Source organism: Struthio camelus, chromosome 6 (assembly GCF_040807025.1).
Source record: "Struthio camelus isolate bStrCam1 chromosome 6, bStrCam1.hap1, whole genome shotgun sequence".
Lineage (NCBI taxonomy): Eukaryota > Metazoa > Chordata > Aves > Struthioniformes > Struthionidae > Struthio > Struthio camelus.
Genome location: NC_090947.1, coordinates 44,392,070 through 44,407,437, shown reverse-complemented (window position 1 = coordinate 44,407,437; position 15,368 = coordinate 44,392,070). Strand labels below are relative to the sequence as shown.

The 15,368-nt window shown below is 45.0% G+C and overlaps 1 protein-coding gene across 1 annotated transcript in view; it reads left to right on the top strand.

Annotated features, from left to right (window-relative positions):
* The window catches only part of NEB (nebulin), a 145,043-nt gene that overhangs the window by 59,955 nt on the left and 69,720 nt on the right, over positions 1-15,368 (top strand). Inside the window, exons 66-83 of the mRNA XM_068949383.1 lie at positions 330-533; positions 1,620-1,724; positions 1,901-2,008; positions 2,395-2,706; positions 3,204-3,407; positions 3,723-3,827; positions 5,507-5,614; positions 6,208-6,519; positions 7,017-7,220; positions 7,528-7,632; positions 9,308-9,415; positions 10,009-10,320; positions 10,818-11,021; positions 11,329-11,433; positions 13,109-13,216; positions 13,810-14,121; positions 14,619-14,822; positions 15,130-15,234. Of these exons, the coding sequence (XP_068805484.1) occupies positions 330-533; positions 1,620-1,724; positions 1,901-2,008; positions 2,395-2,706; positions 3,204-3,407; positions 3,723-3,827; positions 5,507-5,614; positions 6,208-6,519; positions 7,017-7,220; positions 7,528-7,632; positions 9,308-9,415; positions 10,009-10,320; positions 10,818-11,021; positions 11,329-11,433; positions 13,109-13,216; positions 13,810-14,121; positions 14,619-14,822; positions 15,130-15,234 (3,225 nt within the window). The remainder of the gene's footprint in view (positions 1-329; positions 534-1,619; positions 1,725-1,900; positions 2,009-2,394; positions 2,707-3,203; positions 3,408-3,722; positions 3,828-5,506; positions 5,615-6,207; positions 6,520-7,016; positions 7,221-7,527; positions 7,633-9,307; positions 9,416-10,008; positions 10,321-10,817; positions 11,022-11,328; positions 11,434-13,108; positions 13,217-13,809; positions 14,122-14,618; positions 14,823-15,129; positions 15,235-15,368) is intronic.

Below are 15,368 nucleotides of genomic sequence, written 5' to 3'. Positions count from 1 at the left end.
AAATATATGTTGCCAAATCCTATGTCCTGAGAACTTAAACCCTGAGTGTAATTTCTGTGTAACACTGATATTTGTGGAGTTCTTCCCTTACTCCCTTCTTTGTGTTATTTAATGATTATTTTACACATACTGCAAAAATAAAAATCGGTGTCAAAACTGTATCTTGCTACTGTAATATAAATACATAATTTTGCTACTGTAATATAAATATATGAAAACTGTCTATAAATATATAGAATTACTGGTATAGACTAGGTTATGTTTATTCATAATTATTTTAATATTTAATCACACCTGCACATATCTGATGAACTTTCAAAATTTTTCAGGCTGTTTACAAATCAGATCTGGAATGGCTAAGGGGAACGGGATGGGTTCCTATTGGTTCTGTGGACATTGAGAAAGTTAAGAAAGCTGGAGAAATCCTGAGTGAAAAGAAGTATCGTCAGCCCGTAGACCAGGTTAAATTTACTAGTGTGACAGATTCTTTGGCCATGGTCTTAGCCAAGCAAAACGCTGAGATAATGAACAAGGTGAGTTTTGTTTGGTTTTGTTTTTTTTCTCTTAACATCACTAGTATTGCTATCTAGTAGAACTTGCTCAGGAGGTGGGAAATGCATAAATCAAAGTAATAGTACACACCGTGTTGTTGTGGATTCAGAGATGATGAATGTCCGAATTTAGCCTTTGTACGGGAGCAGCGTATCACATCTCAGGGCCCTATATGAACTGAATACTTAGTAAAAATGGCCAGAAAAATTTCACCTAAATCAGATATTAGGCAAGACAAATAATAAAAAGTTTGGTTAATTTCCCTTTTCTCCTCCTCCAATCTGAGTCCCTATTTTTTTCTAAATGCCTTTTCAACATAGTTATTCTATTTCATCAGTGTTATTTCAGCTCACGATGCAAAACTCATTTCTGGTAAAACAGGCTGAATGTCTTTGCATTTCTTAAACAATACTGTGAAATCTGCAGAAATGCTGTTCCAGAGAAGGGGTAAGGGTACATCCAGAGGAGATGGTGACATGATAATATTACAAGAAAAGATGTAGCAGAATATTGAGGCATTTACTGCAGCTGCTATAGTGCTCTGTGGTTGACTGAACATCAGATACTGCATAATGAGCAAATTATGAGGAAATAGCTGGTGTTCTTTAGAAATGAGGCTTCTGCCATTAATCTCAGACCTGGAGGAATAAATTCCAATGTACCTACCTCTTCTCTTTAATGAGAAACATCAGTCAAACAACCCTTACAAATAGAGCTTTCAGTAGAGAAATGAATATAGTTTTCCTCCTAGAGGAGATTCCCAGCAACACTAAACCAATAAATTGCTGTGTCAACTTGGCCTGAGTAAGAAGAAGGAAGTACGAAGTTTTCTCCTTGAGCTTTGCTTTGAGAAGCTTTATTTTATAAGGATATTTAAAGCTTGCTAACTGTCCCTGGCAGTTGGAAAAATGTAGTAGTTTGTATATATATATATCCTATTTTGCTTCAAGATTTCCTTTTTTTTTTAAATTGTGTATAGACGTATTTTTGATAATTGCTGCTTTCAAATTTTTTTTGTCATGTTACACATAAAGCAGCGTCTTAAAGAAATCTGTTTTCTTTTCTAGCGATTATACACGGAAGCCTGGGATGCTGACAAAACTTCAATTCATGTCATGCCTGATACACCGACACTTCTATTAGCAAAGGCCAATGCAGCTAATGTTAGCCATGTAAGAACGTTTAAATATATAGCAAAATAATTCCAAAAGAAGTAAGCATCTCTTTAACCATAAAGATCTTCTTTTAAAATATGATTTAATCACATTTATAAGAAAAAAATTAATGAAATGTAGAAATTCCATGTTTCTGAATGTTCAACAGACGTTTTCCATCTTCTTTTGTATAGAAACTTTATACACAAGCCTGGGACGAGGCCAAAATGAAGGGTTATGACATGAGAGCTGATGCAATTCCAATACGAAGTGCAAAGGCATCAAGAGATATTGCAAGTGATGTATGTTCTTCCTCTCCATTTATTTTTAATTAGTTTGTGAAATGGAAATCAAATAACAAGCTACATGCCATGTGAAAAATTAAGATAAATCAGAGTCCTCTAGAAGGCCACTTCCTTAGAATTAAGTGCAGGATAATGGGCAACAATTTCCAAAATAGAAATTGCATTACAATTGCTAACATTACGCAGGTCTTAGAAAATAATAACGTACTATGCAATATAACAGTAATTACAGAGCAAGGATATATTAAGTATTTCTATAATTTAAATAAAAATATCTAATCACATGAAAAAAATCCATTAGTGATCAGTAGCAATATGAAATGATGTGAAATAGTCATTGAAGGTTCATTATTTCTTGTAATACCTTTTTTTGCATTTATCAGTACAAGTACAAAGAAACGCACGAGAAACAGAAGGGGCACTACATTGGGTGCCGAAATGCAAAGGAGGATCCCAAACTGTCGTGGGCTGCACATGTGATGCAGCTGCAGAACGACCGACTCTACCGGAAGGCATACCACGATTCAAAGGCCCGGATCCACATACCGGTCGATGCGATGTCCGTCCAGGCAGCCAAGGAGTGCCAGACGCTAGTCAGTGATGTGGACTACCGTCAGCACCTCCACGAGTGGACCTGTCTGCCTGACCAGAATGACGTGATCCATGCGAGGAAGGCCTATGACCTGCAGAGTGATGTGAGTGAGAGTAACCGTACGGAAGGTTTAAGGCACGGGTGTGAGCCCCTGCTTGTTTGTGAGTGTGCAAATATCCTTTCAAACGTTTGTTCATATGCCCGCAATCAGTTCTGGTATGTTTTTTTAATTCACAGGGATGAGGGATGGTGCCTTCCAAATCTGTAGAGTTTACGGTGTGGGGGGCCAGAAGTGTTTTGGGCAGTTCTCTTAAAAGTGAAATGTATGTTTCAGATGTGGTTTTGGTCTTCTGAAAAACGTGTAACTTGCCGAATTTATTTGCGTGTAGCGCGTATTTTCATGAGACCATTAATTTCATTGTTGTGCAAATGTGGGGTGTAGGGGAGCATGCAAAGGGCCTGATAGGCCGGTGTAAGTATTTATTTATTGACTGCTTGCTGCGTAACTATGGGAGAAGGAGCTTGGGCAAAGCCTTGTACAGGAGCTCTCTGTGCCTGTCGTTGCCACTGCAATTGGAGTAACCCCTGGTTTGTTTGTAGAACGTGTACAAGTCCGACCTGGAATGGTTGCGTGGCATTGGTTGGTTGACGGAAGGTTCTGTGGACGTGGTTAAAGCAAAGAGAGCCCAGGAGCTCCTGAATGAGAGGTTGTATCGCACACGGCCAGAGGAGATGAAATTCACCAGCATTACTGACACGCCAGATGTTGTCCAGGCTAAGATCAACGCTTTGCAGATCAGTGACGTGAGCTTACCTTTCATACACCTTTCACTTTATGTGGTGATGTTCTTTTTGTTTGTTTGTTTGTTTGTTTGTTTGTTTGTTTGTTTGTTTTCCTGTGGTCGATCCTACAACGGTGTTCAAAGCGTAGTCTGGAAGAATAATAAACAAGATAGCCTTTACTGTGAGAATGCTTAATTTGGAACTGATGCCAATCGGCATTACTACAAAGTTCCTGCACGTGGTGGTGGTGGTGGTGCTGTTTTGTTTGTGTTTGTTTTTGTTTTTTTGGAGTGTTCAGACTATGATGAAATGTCATTATGCTTCCTTTCTCCTTAGCATCTGTATCACGAGGCCTGGGACAGAGATAAGACGCAGGTTTCCATACCTTCTGACACGCCTGTAATGCTGCAGTCCAAAGTCAACGCTCAGAACGTCAGCAATGTAAGAGAATAACGTTATCCACGTGAAGCGTTATTAAATTAAGAGTGTCACAATTATTCTCACAGCTCCTGGCCTGTCCTCTTTTAGATTCTGCTGTAGATGGTGGTTTTACTGATCCTGCTTTCTGGCATGGTTGTATTGTAAAGTATAGATTGCACTTAAGGCTTCTTTAAGCACAGAGTGTTGTTAATGAACCAGATGTTCGCTAAGCAAGGCAGCCAGAGGTGCTGATCTGTAGGGTCCGTGGCATTGTATCGCTCTGCCCGCAGTGCGGGTCTGTAGTGAATGGGATTGCTCCCATTCAGGGAGCACCCATGCCAGGAGTGGTGCTGGGCCCTTGGCTGGACAATATTTGCACCTCCCCTGTGCCTTTTGTTCTCGATGGGGCAGATTGCTGAGGGAGTGAATCACAGCGTAGCCTGTCTCTGCCGAATAGATTGTGCGCTCATAAGCAAAGTGGGGGAGTTCAGCGTGTAATTCTGCCTGACTTCTCCTCCTTTTGACAAAAGCTGGTGAATGTTTTCCATGTAATTGTTGGTGAAGTCTGTACGCTCATCAGCCCAGACACGTTTTGCAGGCTTGTGTAGTTTCCCCAAACAGTTTTATGGAAATAACACGCTGGAGGGTCTGTGGAAGTGGAAGTGTTGCCCAATTTACATTTTTCTGAAGGAAATGACTAGGTTTTTGCCTGGAAACCGTATTTACTCACAGCCTTCCTTGATGATGAAAGCATGCAAGCTATTATTCCAAAGTGCTTGGCGAGATCAAATTGGAAGTAAGTGAAAGGTTTCAAGTGTTGCTGCAACAAACATTTGATTTCCCCTGTTTTTACCTTTTCCGCCCGTTGTTTTTTTCTCTCTTAAGTTCCCTATGGTCCAACGGGTGGTAGCCTTGTGTTTCTGGTCTTTCAAGTCACAGATGAGCTGAAATATTTGTTATTTGCCCAGTTGTACTAAGGACAACTTCCAGCTGGGCTGTCCAAGCTTCTGTGGGCAAGATGCCACTAAAGAGTTAGCCCTCATGTTCTTGGGCATGAAGTCCGAGAGGCACTGGGTGGTTTTGGCCAAGTAAAGGCACTTTGGTTTTCTTTCAGTCTCGTAGATTGGCTGAGCCTCTCTGCCTCCCTTCAGTTTCTTGGCAGGACTAGAAAAGGACCAGTAAAGAAAGAGGGGCTCTCTAGGAGCTGTCAGGAGGCTCTGTGGCTCAGTGGGTTTTGGATGCTTTTTGTCAGGTAGAAGAGGTGTTTTGTCTCCGGTAGCTCTGATCGTGCAGCCAGGTGCGTGTGAAGACAACCTCTGACGGACGGTTGCAAGGTCTTGCTGCGTTCACAGGTGTGGCGGCACGTAGGCGCAGAGCTCTCTGGGTCAGATTGTCCGTTTGAGGCGTAAACGGTGAATTAGTGCACTGGTCAGCAAAAGTCGCTTAGTGGGGTGCTGTGGGGTCTTTTCAGGGATGCTTCAGCCACCGTTTTATGTTTTGGGGTTTGAGCCTACGTTAATTTGTAAGTCACGAATTTTCTGTAGAGAGACTTGTGAGACTCATTGCTGTAACCCTCACAGTTACGGGGGGCAAAGAAGGCATCCAAGCTGTAAAGCCGCAAGACAGTGGGCTTCAAGAAAAAAAATCACTGTTCCAGCGTCTTGACTAGATGTAATCAAAATTAATCACCCATTTTACAGAAACTTTATCAGAAGGCCTGGGAGGAGGCCAAGGCGAAAAGCTATGACATAAGAGCAGACGCCATTCCCATCAAGCATGCCAAGGCTTCCAGAGACATTGCTAGTGAGGTACGGTCCTCCTTTAAAGTTTTTGCTCTGCCTGTCTCTTTGTGTGTCAAGCGCAGCAGAACCGAGAGAAACGCGTTTCAGCTAGCAGGAGTACAGTGAGTGTTTTGTAACGCTGTGTTATTTTGAAACCTGTACTGAGCACGTCTGTCTTTCTGCAGCTTGAAATTGCCTCTTGGTAAGTGCTCTGTGCCTGGGAGGGTGCGTGTGATGTGTTTGTGAACTTGCTAGGAGCGCTAGGTAACAAACTGTTACCTTTCAGACACCAGTGATAATTTAAAGCTGATTTTAGCAGGGGCACAACTGTGGCTTGCTGCTGAACACACAGTAGTTCTTGAAATCCTCACTATTAAGCCTATTCCCTGTAAAGGTGTGAAGTGTGGCTGGTGCTCAGAGTGATCTTACGATGCGCACAGGTGTCCGCTTCAATGCCGTTATTCATTGTTTGCAAGTCTTAAGAAAAGCCAGCCATACTTTTCAAGAGTCAGTGATGATTTGGGGAGTCTCTCTTCTGGGTCCCTGAGTGACTGCATTTGGAGTGGACCTGAGTTTTGCCTGTGAGAGTTGCCTGTTTGCTTTCTTTTTGCATTTATCAGTACAAGTACAAAGAAACGCACGAGAAACAGAAGGGGCACTACATTGGGTGCCGAACTGCAAAGGAGGATCCCAAACTGTCGTGGGCTGCACGTGTGATGCAGCTGCAGAACGACCGACTCTACCGGAAGGCATACCACGATTCAAAGGCCCGGATCCACATACCGGTCGATGCGATGTCCGTCCAGGCAGCCAAGGAGTGCCAGACGCTAGTCAGTGATGTGGACTACCGTCAGCACCTCCACGAGTGGACCTGTCTGCCTGACCAGAATGACGTGATCCATGCGAGGAAGGCCTATGACCTGCAGAGTGATGTGAGTGAGAGTAACCGTACGGAAGGTTTAAGGCACGGGTGTGAGCCCCTGCTTGTTTGTGAGTGTGCAAATATCCTTTCAAACGTTTGTTCATATGCCCGCAATCAGTTCTGGTATGTTTTTTTAATTCACAGGGATGAGGGATGGTGCCTTCCAAATCTGTAGAGTTTACGGTGTGGGGGGCCAGAAGTGTTTTGGGCAGTTCTCTTAAAAGTGAAATGTATGTTTCAGATGTGGTTTTGGTCTTCTGAAAAACGTGTAACTTGCCGAATTTATTTGCGTGTAGCGCGTATTTTCATGAGACCATTAATTTCATTGTTGTGCAAATGTGGGGTGTAGGGGAGCATGCAAAGGGCCTGATAGGCCGGTGTAAGTATTTATTTATTGACTGCTTGCTGCGTAACTATGGGAGAAGGAGCTTGGGCAAAGCCTTGTACAGGAGCTCTCTGTGCCTGTCGTTGCCACTGCAATTGGAGTAACCCCTGGTTTGTTTGTAGAACGTGTACAAGTCCGACCTGGAATGGTTGCGTGGCATTGGTTGGTTGACGGAAGGTTCTGTGGACGTGGTTAAAGCAAAGAGAGCCCAGGAGCTCCTGAATGAGAGGTTGTATCGCACACGGCCAGAGGAGATGAAATTCACCAGCATTACTGACACGCCAGATGTTGTCCAGGCTAAGATCAACGCTTTGCAGATCAGTGACGTGAGCTTACCTTTCATACACCTTTCACTTTATGTGGTGATGTTCTTTTTGTTTGTTTGTTTGTTTGTTTGTTTGTTTGTTTTCCTGTGGTCGATCCTACAACGGTGTTCAAAGCGTAGTCTGGAAGAATAATAAACAAGATAGCCTTTACTGTGAGAATGCTTAATTTGGAACTGATGCCAATCGGCATTACTACAAAGTTCCTGCACGTGGTGGTGGTGGTGGTGCTGTTTTGTTTGTGTTTGTTTTTGTTTTTTTGGAGTGTTCAGACTATGATGAAATGTCATTATGCTTCCTTTCTCCTTAGCGTCTGTATCACGAGGCCTGGGACAGAGATAAGACGCAGGTTTCCATACCTTCTGACACGCCTGTAATGCTGCAGTCCAAAGTCAACGCTCAGAACGTCAGCAATGTAAGAGAATAACGTTATCCACGTGAAGCGTTATTAAATTAAGAGTGTCACAATTATTCTCACAGCTCCTGGCCTGTCCTCTTTTAGATTCTGCTGTAGATGGTGGTTTTACTGATCCTGCTTTCTGGCATGGTTGTATTGTAAAGTATAGATTGCACTTAAGGCTTCTTTAAGCACAGAGTGTTGTTAATGAACCAGATGTTCGCTAAGCAAGGCAGCCAGAGGTGCTGATCTGTAGGGTCCGTGGCATTGTATCGCTCTGCCCGCAGTGCGGGTCTGTAGTGAATGGGATTGCTCCCATTCAGGGAGCACCCATGCCAGGAGTGGTGCTGGGCCCTTGGCTGGACAATATTTGCACCTCCCCTGTGCCTTTTGTTCTCGATGGGGCAGATTGCTGAGGGAGTGAATCACAGCGTAGCCTGTCTCTGCCGAATAGATTGTGCGCTCATAAGCAAAGTGGGGGAGTTCAGCGTGTAATTCTGCCTGACTTCTCCTCCTTTTGACAAAAGCTGGTGAATGTTTTCCATGTAATTGTTGGTGAAGTCTGTACGCTCATCAGCCCAGACACGTTTTGCAGGCTTGTGTAGTTTCCCCAAACAGTTTTATGGAAATAACACGCTGGAGGGTCTGTGGAAGTGGAAGTGTTGCCCAATTTACATTTTTCTGAAGGAAATGACTAGGTTTTTGCCTGGAAACCGTATTTACTCACAGCCTTCCTTGATGATGAAAGCATGCAAGCTATTATTCCAAAGTGCTTGGCGAGATCAAATTGGAAGTGAAAGGTTTCAAGTGTTGCTGCAACAAACATTTGATTTCCCCTGTTTTTACCTTTTCCGCCCGTTGTTTTTTTCTCTCTTAAGTTCCCTATGGTCCAACGGGTGGTAGCCTTGTGTTTCTGGTCTTTCAAGTCACAGATGAGCTGAAATATTTGTTATTTGCCCAGTTGTACTAAGGACAACTTCCAGCTGGGCTGTCCAAGCTTCTGTGGGCAAGATGCCACTAAAGAGTTAGCCCTCATGTTCTTGGGCATGAAGTCCGAGAGGCACTGGGTGGTTTTGGCCAAGTAAAGGCACTTTGGTTTTCTTTCAGTCTCGTAGATTGGCTGAGCCTCTCTGCCTCCCTTCAGTTTCTTGGCAGGACTAGAAAAGGACCAGTAAAGAAAGAGGGGCTCTCTAGGAGCTGTCAGGAGGCTCTGTGGCTCAGTGGGTTTTGGATGCTTTTTGTCAGGTAGAAGAGGTGTTTTGTCTCCGGTAGCTCTGATCGTGCAGCCAGGTGCGTGTGAAGACAACCTCTGACGGACGGTTGCAAGGTCTTGCTGCGTTCACAGGTGTGGCGGCACGTAGGCGCAGAGCTCTCTGGGTCAGATTGTCCGTTTGAGGCGTAAACGGTGAATTAGTGCACTGGTCAGCAAAAGTCGCTTAGTGGGGTGCTGTGGGGTCTTTTCAGGGATGCTTCAGCCACCGTTTTATGTTTTGGGGTTTGAGCCTACGTTAATTTGTAAGTCACGAATTTTCTGTAGAGAGACTTGTGAGACTCATTGCTGTAACCCTCACAGTTACGGGGGGCAAAGAAGGCATCCAAGCTGTAAAGCCGCAAGACAGTGGGCTTCAAGAAAAAAAATCACTGTTCCAGCGTCTTGACTAGATGTAATCAAAATTAATCACCCATTTTACAGAAACTTTATCAGAAGGCCTGGGAGGAGGCCAAGGCGAAAAGCTATGACATAAGAGCAGACGCCATTCCCATCAAGCATGCCAAGGCTTCCAGAGACATTGCTAGTGAGGTACGGTCCTCCTTTAAAGTTTTTGCTCTGCCTGTCTCTTTGTGTGTCAAGCGCAGCAGAACCGAGAGAAACGCGTTTCAGCTAGCAGGAGTACAGTGAGTGTTTTGTAACGCTGTGTTATTTTGAAACCTGTACTGAGCACGTCTGTCTTTCTGCAGCTTGAAATTGCCTCTTGGTAAGTGCTCTGTGCCTGGGAGGGTGCGTGTGATGTGTTTGTGAACTTGCTAGGAGCGCTAGGTAACAAACTGTTACCTTTCAGACACCAGTGATAATTTAAAGCTGATTTTAGCAGGGGCACAACTGTGGCTTGCTGCTGAACACACAGTAGTTCTTGAAATCCTCACTATTAAGCCTATTCCCTGTAAAGGTGTGAAGTGTGGCTGGTGCTCAGAGTGATCTTACGATGCGCACAGGTGTCCGCTTCAATGCCGTTATTCATTGTTTGCAAGTCTTAAGAAAAGCCAGCCATACTTTTCAAGAGTCAGTGATGATTTGGGGAGTCTCTCTTCTGGGTCCCTGAGTGACTGCATTTGGAGTGGACCTGAGTTTTGCCTGTGAGAGTTGCCTGTTTGCTTTCTTTTTGCATTTATCAGTACAAGTACAAAGAAACGCACGAGAAACAGAAGGGGCACTACATTGGGTGCCGAACTGCAAAGGAGGATCCCAAACTGTCGTGGGCTGCACGTGTGATGCAGCTGCAGAACGACCGACTCTACCGGAAGGCATACCACGATTCAAAGGCCCGGATCCACATACCGGTCGATGCGATGTCCGTCCAGGCAGCCAAGGAGTGCCAGACGCTAGTCAGTGATGTGGACTACCGTCAGCACCTCCACGAGTGGACCTGTCTGCCTGACCAGAATGACGTGATCCATGCGAGGAAGGCCTATGACCTGCAGAGTGATGTGAGTGAGAGTAACCGTACGGAAGGTTTAAGGCACGGGTGTGAGCCCCTGCTTGTTTGTGAGTGTGCAAATATCCTTTCAAACGTTTGTTCATATGCCCGCAATCAGTTCTGGTATGTTTTTTTAATTCACAGGGATGAGGGATGGTGCCTTCCAAATCTGTAGAGTTTACGGTGTGGGGGGCCAGAAGTGTTTTGGGCAGTTCTCTTAAAAGTGAAATGTATGTTTCAGATGTGGTTTTGGTCTTCTGAAAAACGTGTAACTTGCCGAATTTATTTGCGTGTAGCGCGTATTTTCATGAGACCATTAATTTCATTGTTGTGCAAATGTGGGGTGTAGGGGAGCATGCAAAGGGCCTGATAGGCCGGTGTAAGTATTTATTTATTGACTGCTTGCTGCGTAACTATGGGAGAAGGAGCTTGGGCAAAGCCTTGTACAGGAGCTCTCTGTGCCTGTCGTTGCCACTGCAATTGGAGTAACCCCTGGTTTGTTTGTAGAACGTGTACAAGTCCGACCTGGAATGGTTGCGTGGCATTGGTTGGTTGACGGAAGGTTCTGTGGACGTGGTTAAAGCAAAGAGAGCCCAGGAGCTCCTGAATGAGAGGTTGTATCGCACACGGCCAGAGGAGATGAAATTCACCAGCATTACTGACACGCCAGATGTTGTCCAGGCTAAGATCAACGCTTTGCAGATCAGTGACGTGAGCTTACCTTTCATACACCTTTCACTTTATGTGGTGATGTTCTTTTTGTTTGTTTGTTTGTTTGTTTGTTTGTTTGTTTTCCTGTGGTCGATCCTACAACGGTGTTCAAAGCGTAGTCTGGAAGAATAATAAACAAGATAGCCTTTACTGTGAGAATGCTTAATTTGGAACTGATGCCAATCGGCATTACTACAAAGTTCCTGCACGTGGTGGTGGTGGTGGTGCTGTTTTGTTTGTGTTTGTTTTTGTTTTTTTGGAGTGTTCAGACTATGATGAAATGTCATTATGCTTCCTTTCTCCTTAGCGTCTGTATCACGAGGCCTGGGACAGAGATAAGACACAGGTTTCCATACCTTCTGACACGCCTGTAATGCTGCAGTCCAAAGTCAACGCTCAGAACGTCAGCAATGTAAGAGAATAACGTTATCCACGTGAAGCGTTATTAAATTAAGAGTGTCACAATTATTCTCACAGCTCCTGGCCTGTCCTCTTTTAGATTCTGCTGTAGATGGTGGTTTTACTGATCCTGCTTTCTGGCATGGTTGTATTGTAAAGTATAGATTGCACTTAAGGCTTCTTTAAGCACAGAGTGTTGTTAATGAACCAGATGTTCGCTAAGCAAGGCAGCCAGAGGTGCTGATCTGTAGGGTCCGTGGCATTGTATCGCTCTGCCCGCAGTGCGGGTCTGTAGTGAATGGGATTGCTCCCATTCAGGGAGCACCCATGCCAGGAGTGGTGCTGGGCCCTTGGCTGGACAATATTTGCACCTCCCCTGTGCCTTTTGTTCTCGATGGGGCAGATTGCTGAGGGAGTGAATCACAGCGTAGCCTGTCTCTGCCGAATAGATTGTGCGCTCATAAGCAAAGTGGGGGAGTTCAGCGTGTAATTCTGCCTGACTTCTCCTCCTTTTGACAAAAGCTGGTGAATGTTTTCCATGTAATTGTTGGTGAAGTCTGTACGCTCATCAGCCCAGACACGTTTTGCAGGCTTGTGTAGTTTCCCCAAACAGTTTTATGGAAATAACACGCTGGAGGGTCTGTGGAAGTGGAAGTGTTGCCCAATTTACATTTTTCTGAAGGAAATGACTAGGTTTTTGCCTGGAAACCGTATTTACTCACAGCCTTCCTTGATGATGAAAGCATGCAAGCTATTATTCCAAAGTGCTTGGCGAGATCAAATTGGAAGTGAAAGGTTTCAAGTGTTGCTGCAACAAACATTTGATTTCCCCTGTTTTTACCTTTTCCGCCCGTTGTTTTTTTCTCTCTTAAGTTCCCTATGGTCCAACGGGTGGTAGCCTTGTGTTTCTGGTCTTTCAAGTCACAGATGAGCTGAAATATTTGTTATTTGCCCAGTTGTACTAAGGACAACTTCCAGCTGGGCTGTCCAAGCTTCTGTGGGCAAGATGCCACTAAAGAGTTAGCCCTCATGTTCTTGGGCATGAAGTCCGAGAGGCACTGGGTGGTTTTGGCCAAGTAAAGGCACTTTGGTTTTCTTTCAGTCTCGTAGATTGGCTGAGCCTCTCTGCCTCCCTTCAGTTTCTTGGCAGGACTAGAAAAGGACCAGTAAAGAAAGAGGGGCTCTCTAGGAGCTGTCAGGAGGCTCTGTGGCTCAGTGGGTTTTGGATGCTTTTTGTCAGGTAGAAGAGGTGTTTTGTCTCCGGTAGCTCTGATCGTGCAGCCAGGTGCGTGTGAAGACAACCTCTGACGGACGGTTGCAAGGTCTTGCTGCGTTCACAGGTGTGGCGGCACGTAGGCGCAGAGCTCTCTGGGTCAGATTGTCCGTTTGAGGCGTAAACGGTGAATTAGTGCACTGGTCAGCAAAAGTCGCTTAGTGGGGTGCTGTGGGGTCTTTTCAGGGATGCTTCAGCCACCGTTTTATGTTTTGGGGTTTGAGCCTACGTTAATTTGTAAGTCACGAATTTTCTGTAGAGAGACTTGTGAGACTCATTGCTGTAACCCTCACAGTTACGGGGGGCAAAGAAGGCATCCAAGCTGTAAAGCCGCAAGACAGTGGGCTTCAAGAAAAAAAATCACTGTTCCAGCGTCTTGACTAGATGTAATCAAAATTAATCACCCATTTTACAGAAACTTTATCAGAAGGCCTGGGAGGAGGCCAAGGCGAAAAGCTATGACATAAGAGCAGACGCCATTCCCATCAAGCATGCCAAGGCTTCCAGAGACATTGCTAGTGAGGTACGGTCCTCCTTTAAAGTTTTTGCTCTGCCTGTCTCTTTGTGTGTCAAGCGCAGCAGAACCGAGAGAAACGCGTTTCAGCTAGCAGGAGTACAGTGAGTGTTTTGTAACGCTGTGTTATTTTGAAACCTGTACTGAGCACGTCTGTCTTTCTGCAGCTTGAAATTGCCTCTTGGTAAGTGCTCTGTGCCTGGGAGGGTGCGTGTGATGTGTTTGTGAACTTGCTAGGAGCGCTAGGTAACAAACTGTTACCTTTCAGACACCAGTGATAATTTAAAGCTGATTTTAGCAGGGGCACAACTGTGGCTTGCTGCTGAACACACAGTAGTTCTTGAAATCCTCACTATTAAGCCTATTCCCTGTAAAGGTGTGAAGTGTGGCTGGTGCTCAGAGTGATCTTACGATGCGCACAGGTGTCCGCTTCAATGCCGTTATTCATTGTTTGCAAGTCTTAAGAAAAGCCAGCCATACTTTTCAAGAGTCAGTGATGATTTGGGGAGTCTCTCTTCTGGGTCCCTGAGTGACTGCATTTGGAGTGGACCTGAGTTTTGCCTGTGAGAGTTGCCTGTTTGCTTTCTTTTTGCATTTATCAGTACAAGTACAAAGAAACGCACGAGAAACAGAAGGGGCACTACATTGGGTGCCGAACTGCAAAGGAGGATCCCAAACTGTCGTGGGCTGCACGTGTGATGCAGCTGCAGAACGACCGACTCTACCGGAAGGCATACCACGATTCAAAGGCCCGGATCCACATACCGGTCGATGCGATGTCCGTCCAGGCAGCCAAGGAGTGCCAGACGCTAGTCAGTGATGTGGACTACCGTCAGCACCTCCACGAGTGGACCTGTCTGCCTGACCAGAATGACGTGATCCATGCGAGGAAGGCCTATGACCTGCAGAGTGATGTGAGTGAGAGTAACCGTACGGAAGGTTTAAGGCACGGGTGTGAGCCCCTGCTTGTTTGTGAGTGTGCAAATATCCTTTCAAACGTTTGTTCATATGCCCGCAATCAGTTCTGGTATGTTTTTTTAATTCACAGGGATGAGGGATGGTGCCTTCCAAATCTGTAGAGTTTACGGTGTGGGGGGCCAGAAGTGTTTTGGGCAGTTCTCTTAAAAGTGAAATGTATGTTTCAGATGTGGTTTTGGTCTTCTGAAAAACGTGTAACTTGCCGAATTTATTTGCGTGTAGCGCGTATTTTCATGAGACCATTAATTTCATTGTTGTGCAAATGTGGGGTGTAGGGGAGCATGCAAAGGGCCTGATAGGCCGGTGTAAGTATTTATTTATTGACTGCTTGCTGCGTAACTATGGGAGAAGGAGCTTGGGCAAAGCCTTGTACAGGAGCTCTCTGTGCCTGTCGTTGCCACTGCAATTGGAGTAACCCCTGGTTTGTTTGTAGAACGTGTACAAGTCCGACCTGGAATGGTTGCGTGGCATTGGTTGGTTGACGGAAGGTTCTGTGGACGTGGTTAAAGCAAAGAGAGCCCAGGAGCTCCTGAATGAGAGGTTGTATCGCACACGGCCAGAGGAGATGAAATTCACCAGCATTACTGACACGCCAGATGTTGTCCAGGCTAAGATCAACGCTTTGCAGATCAGTGACGTGAGCTTACCTTTCATACACCTTTCACTTTATGTGGTGATGTTCTTTTTGTTTGTTTGTTTGTTTGTTTGTTTGTTTGTTTTCCTGTGGTCGATCCTACAACGGTGTTCAAAGCGTAGTCTGGAAGAATAATAAACAAGATAGCCTTTACTGTGAGAATGCTTAATTTGGAACTGATGCCAATCGGCATTACTACAAAGTTCCTGCACGTGGTGGTGGTGGTGGTGCTGTTTTGTTTGTGTTTGTTTTTGTTTTTTTGGAGTGTTCAGACTATGATGAAATGTCATTATGCTTCCTTTCTCCTTAGCGTCTGTATCACGAGGCCTGGGACAGAGATAAGACGCAGGTTTCCATACCTTCTGACACGCCTGTAATGCTGCAGTCCAAAGTCAACGCTCAGAACGTCAGCAATGTAAGAGAATAACGTTATCCACGTGAAGCGTTATTAAATTAAGAGTGTCACAATTATTCTCACAGCTCCTGGCCTGTCCTCTTTTAGATTCTGCTGTAGATGGTGGTTTTACTGATCCTGCTTTCTGGCATGGT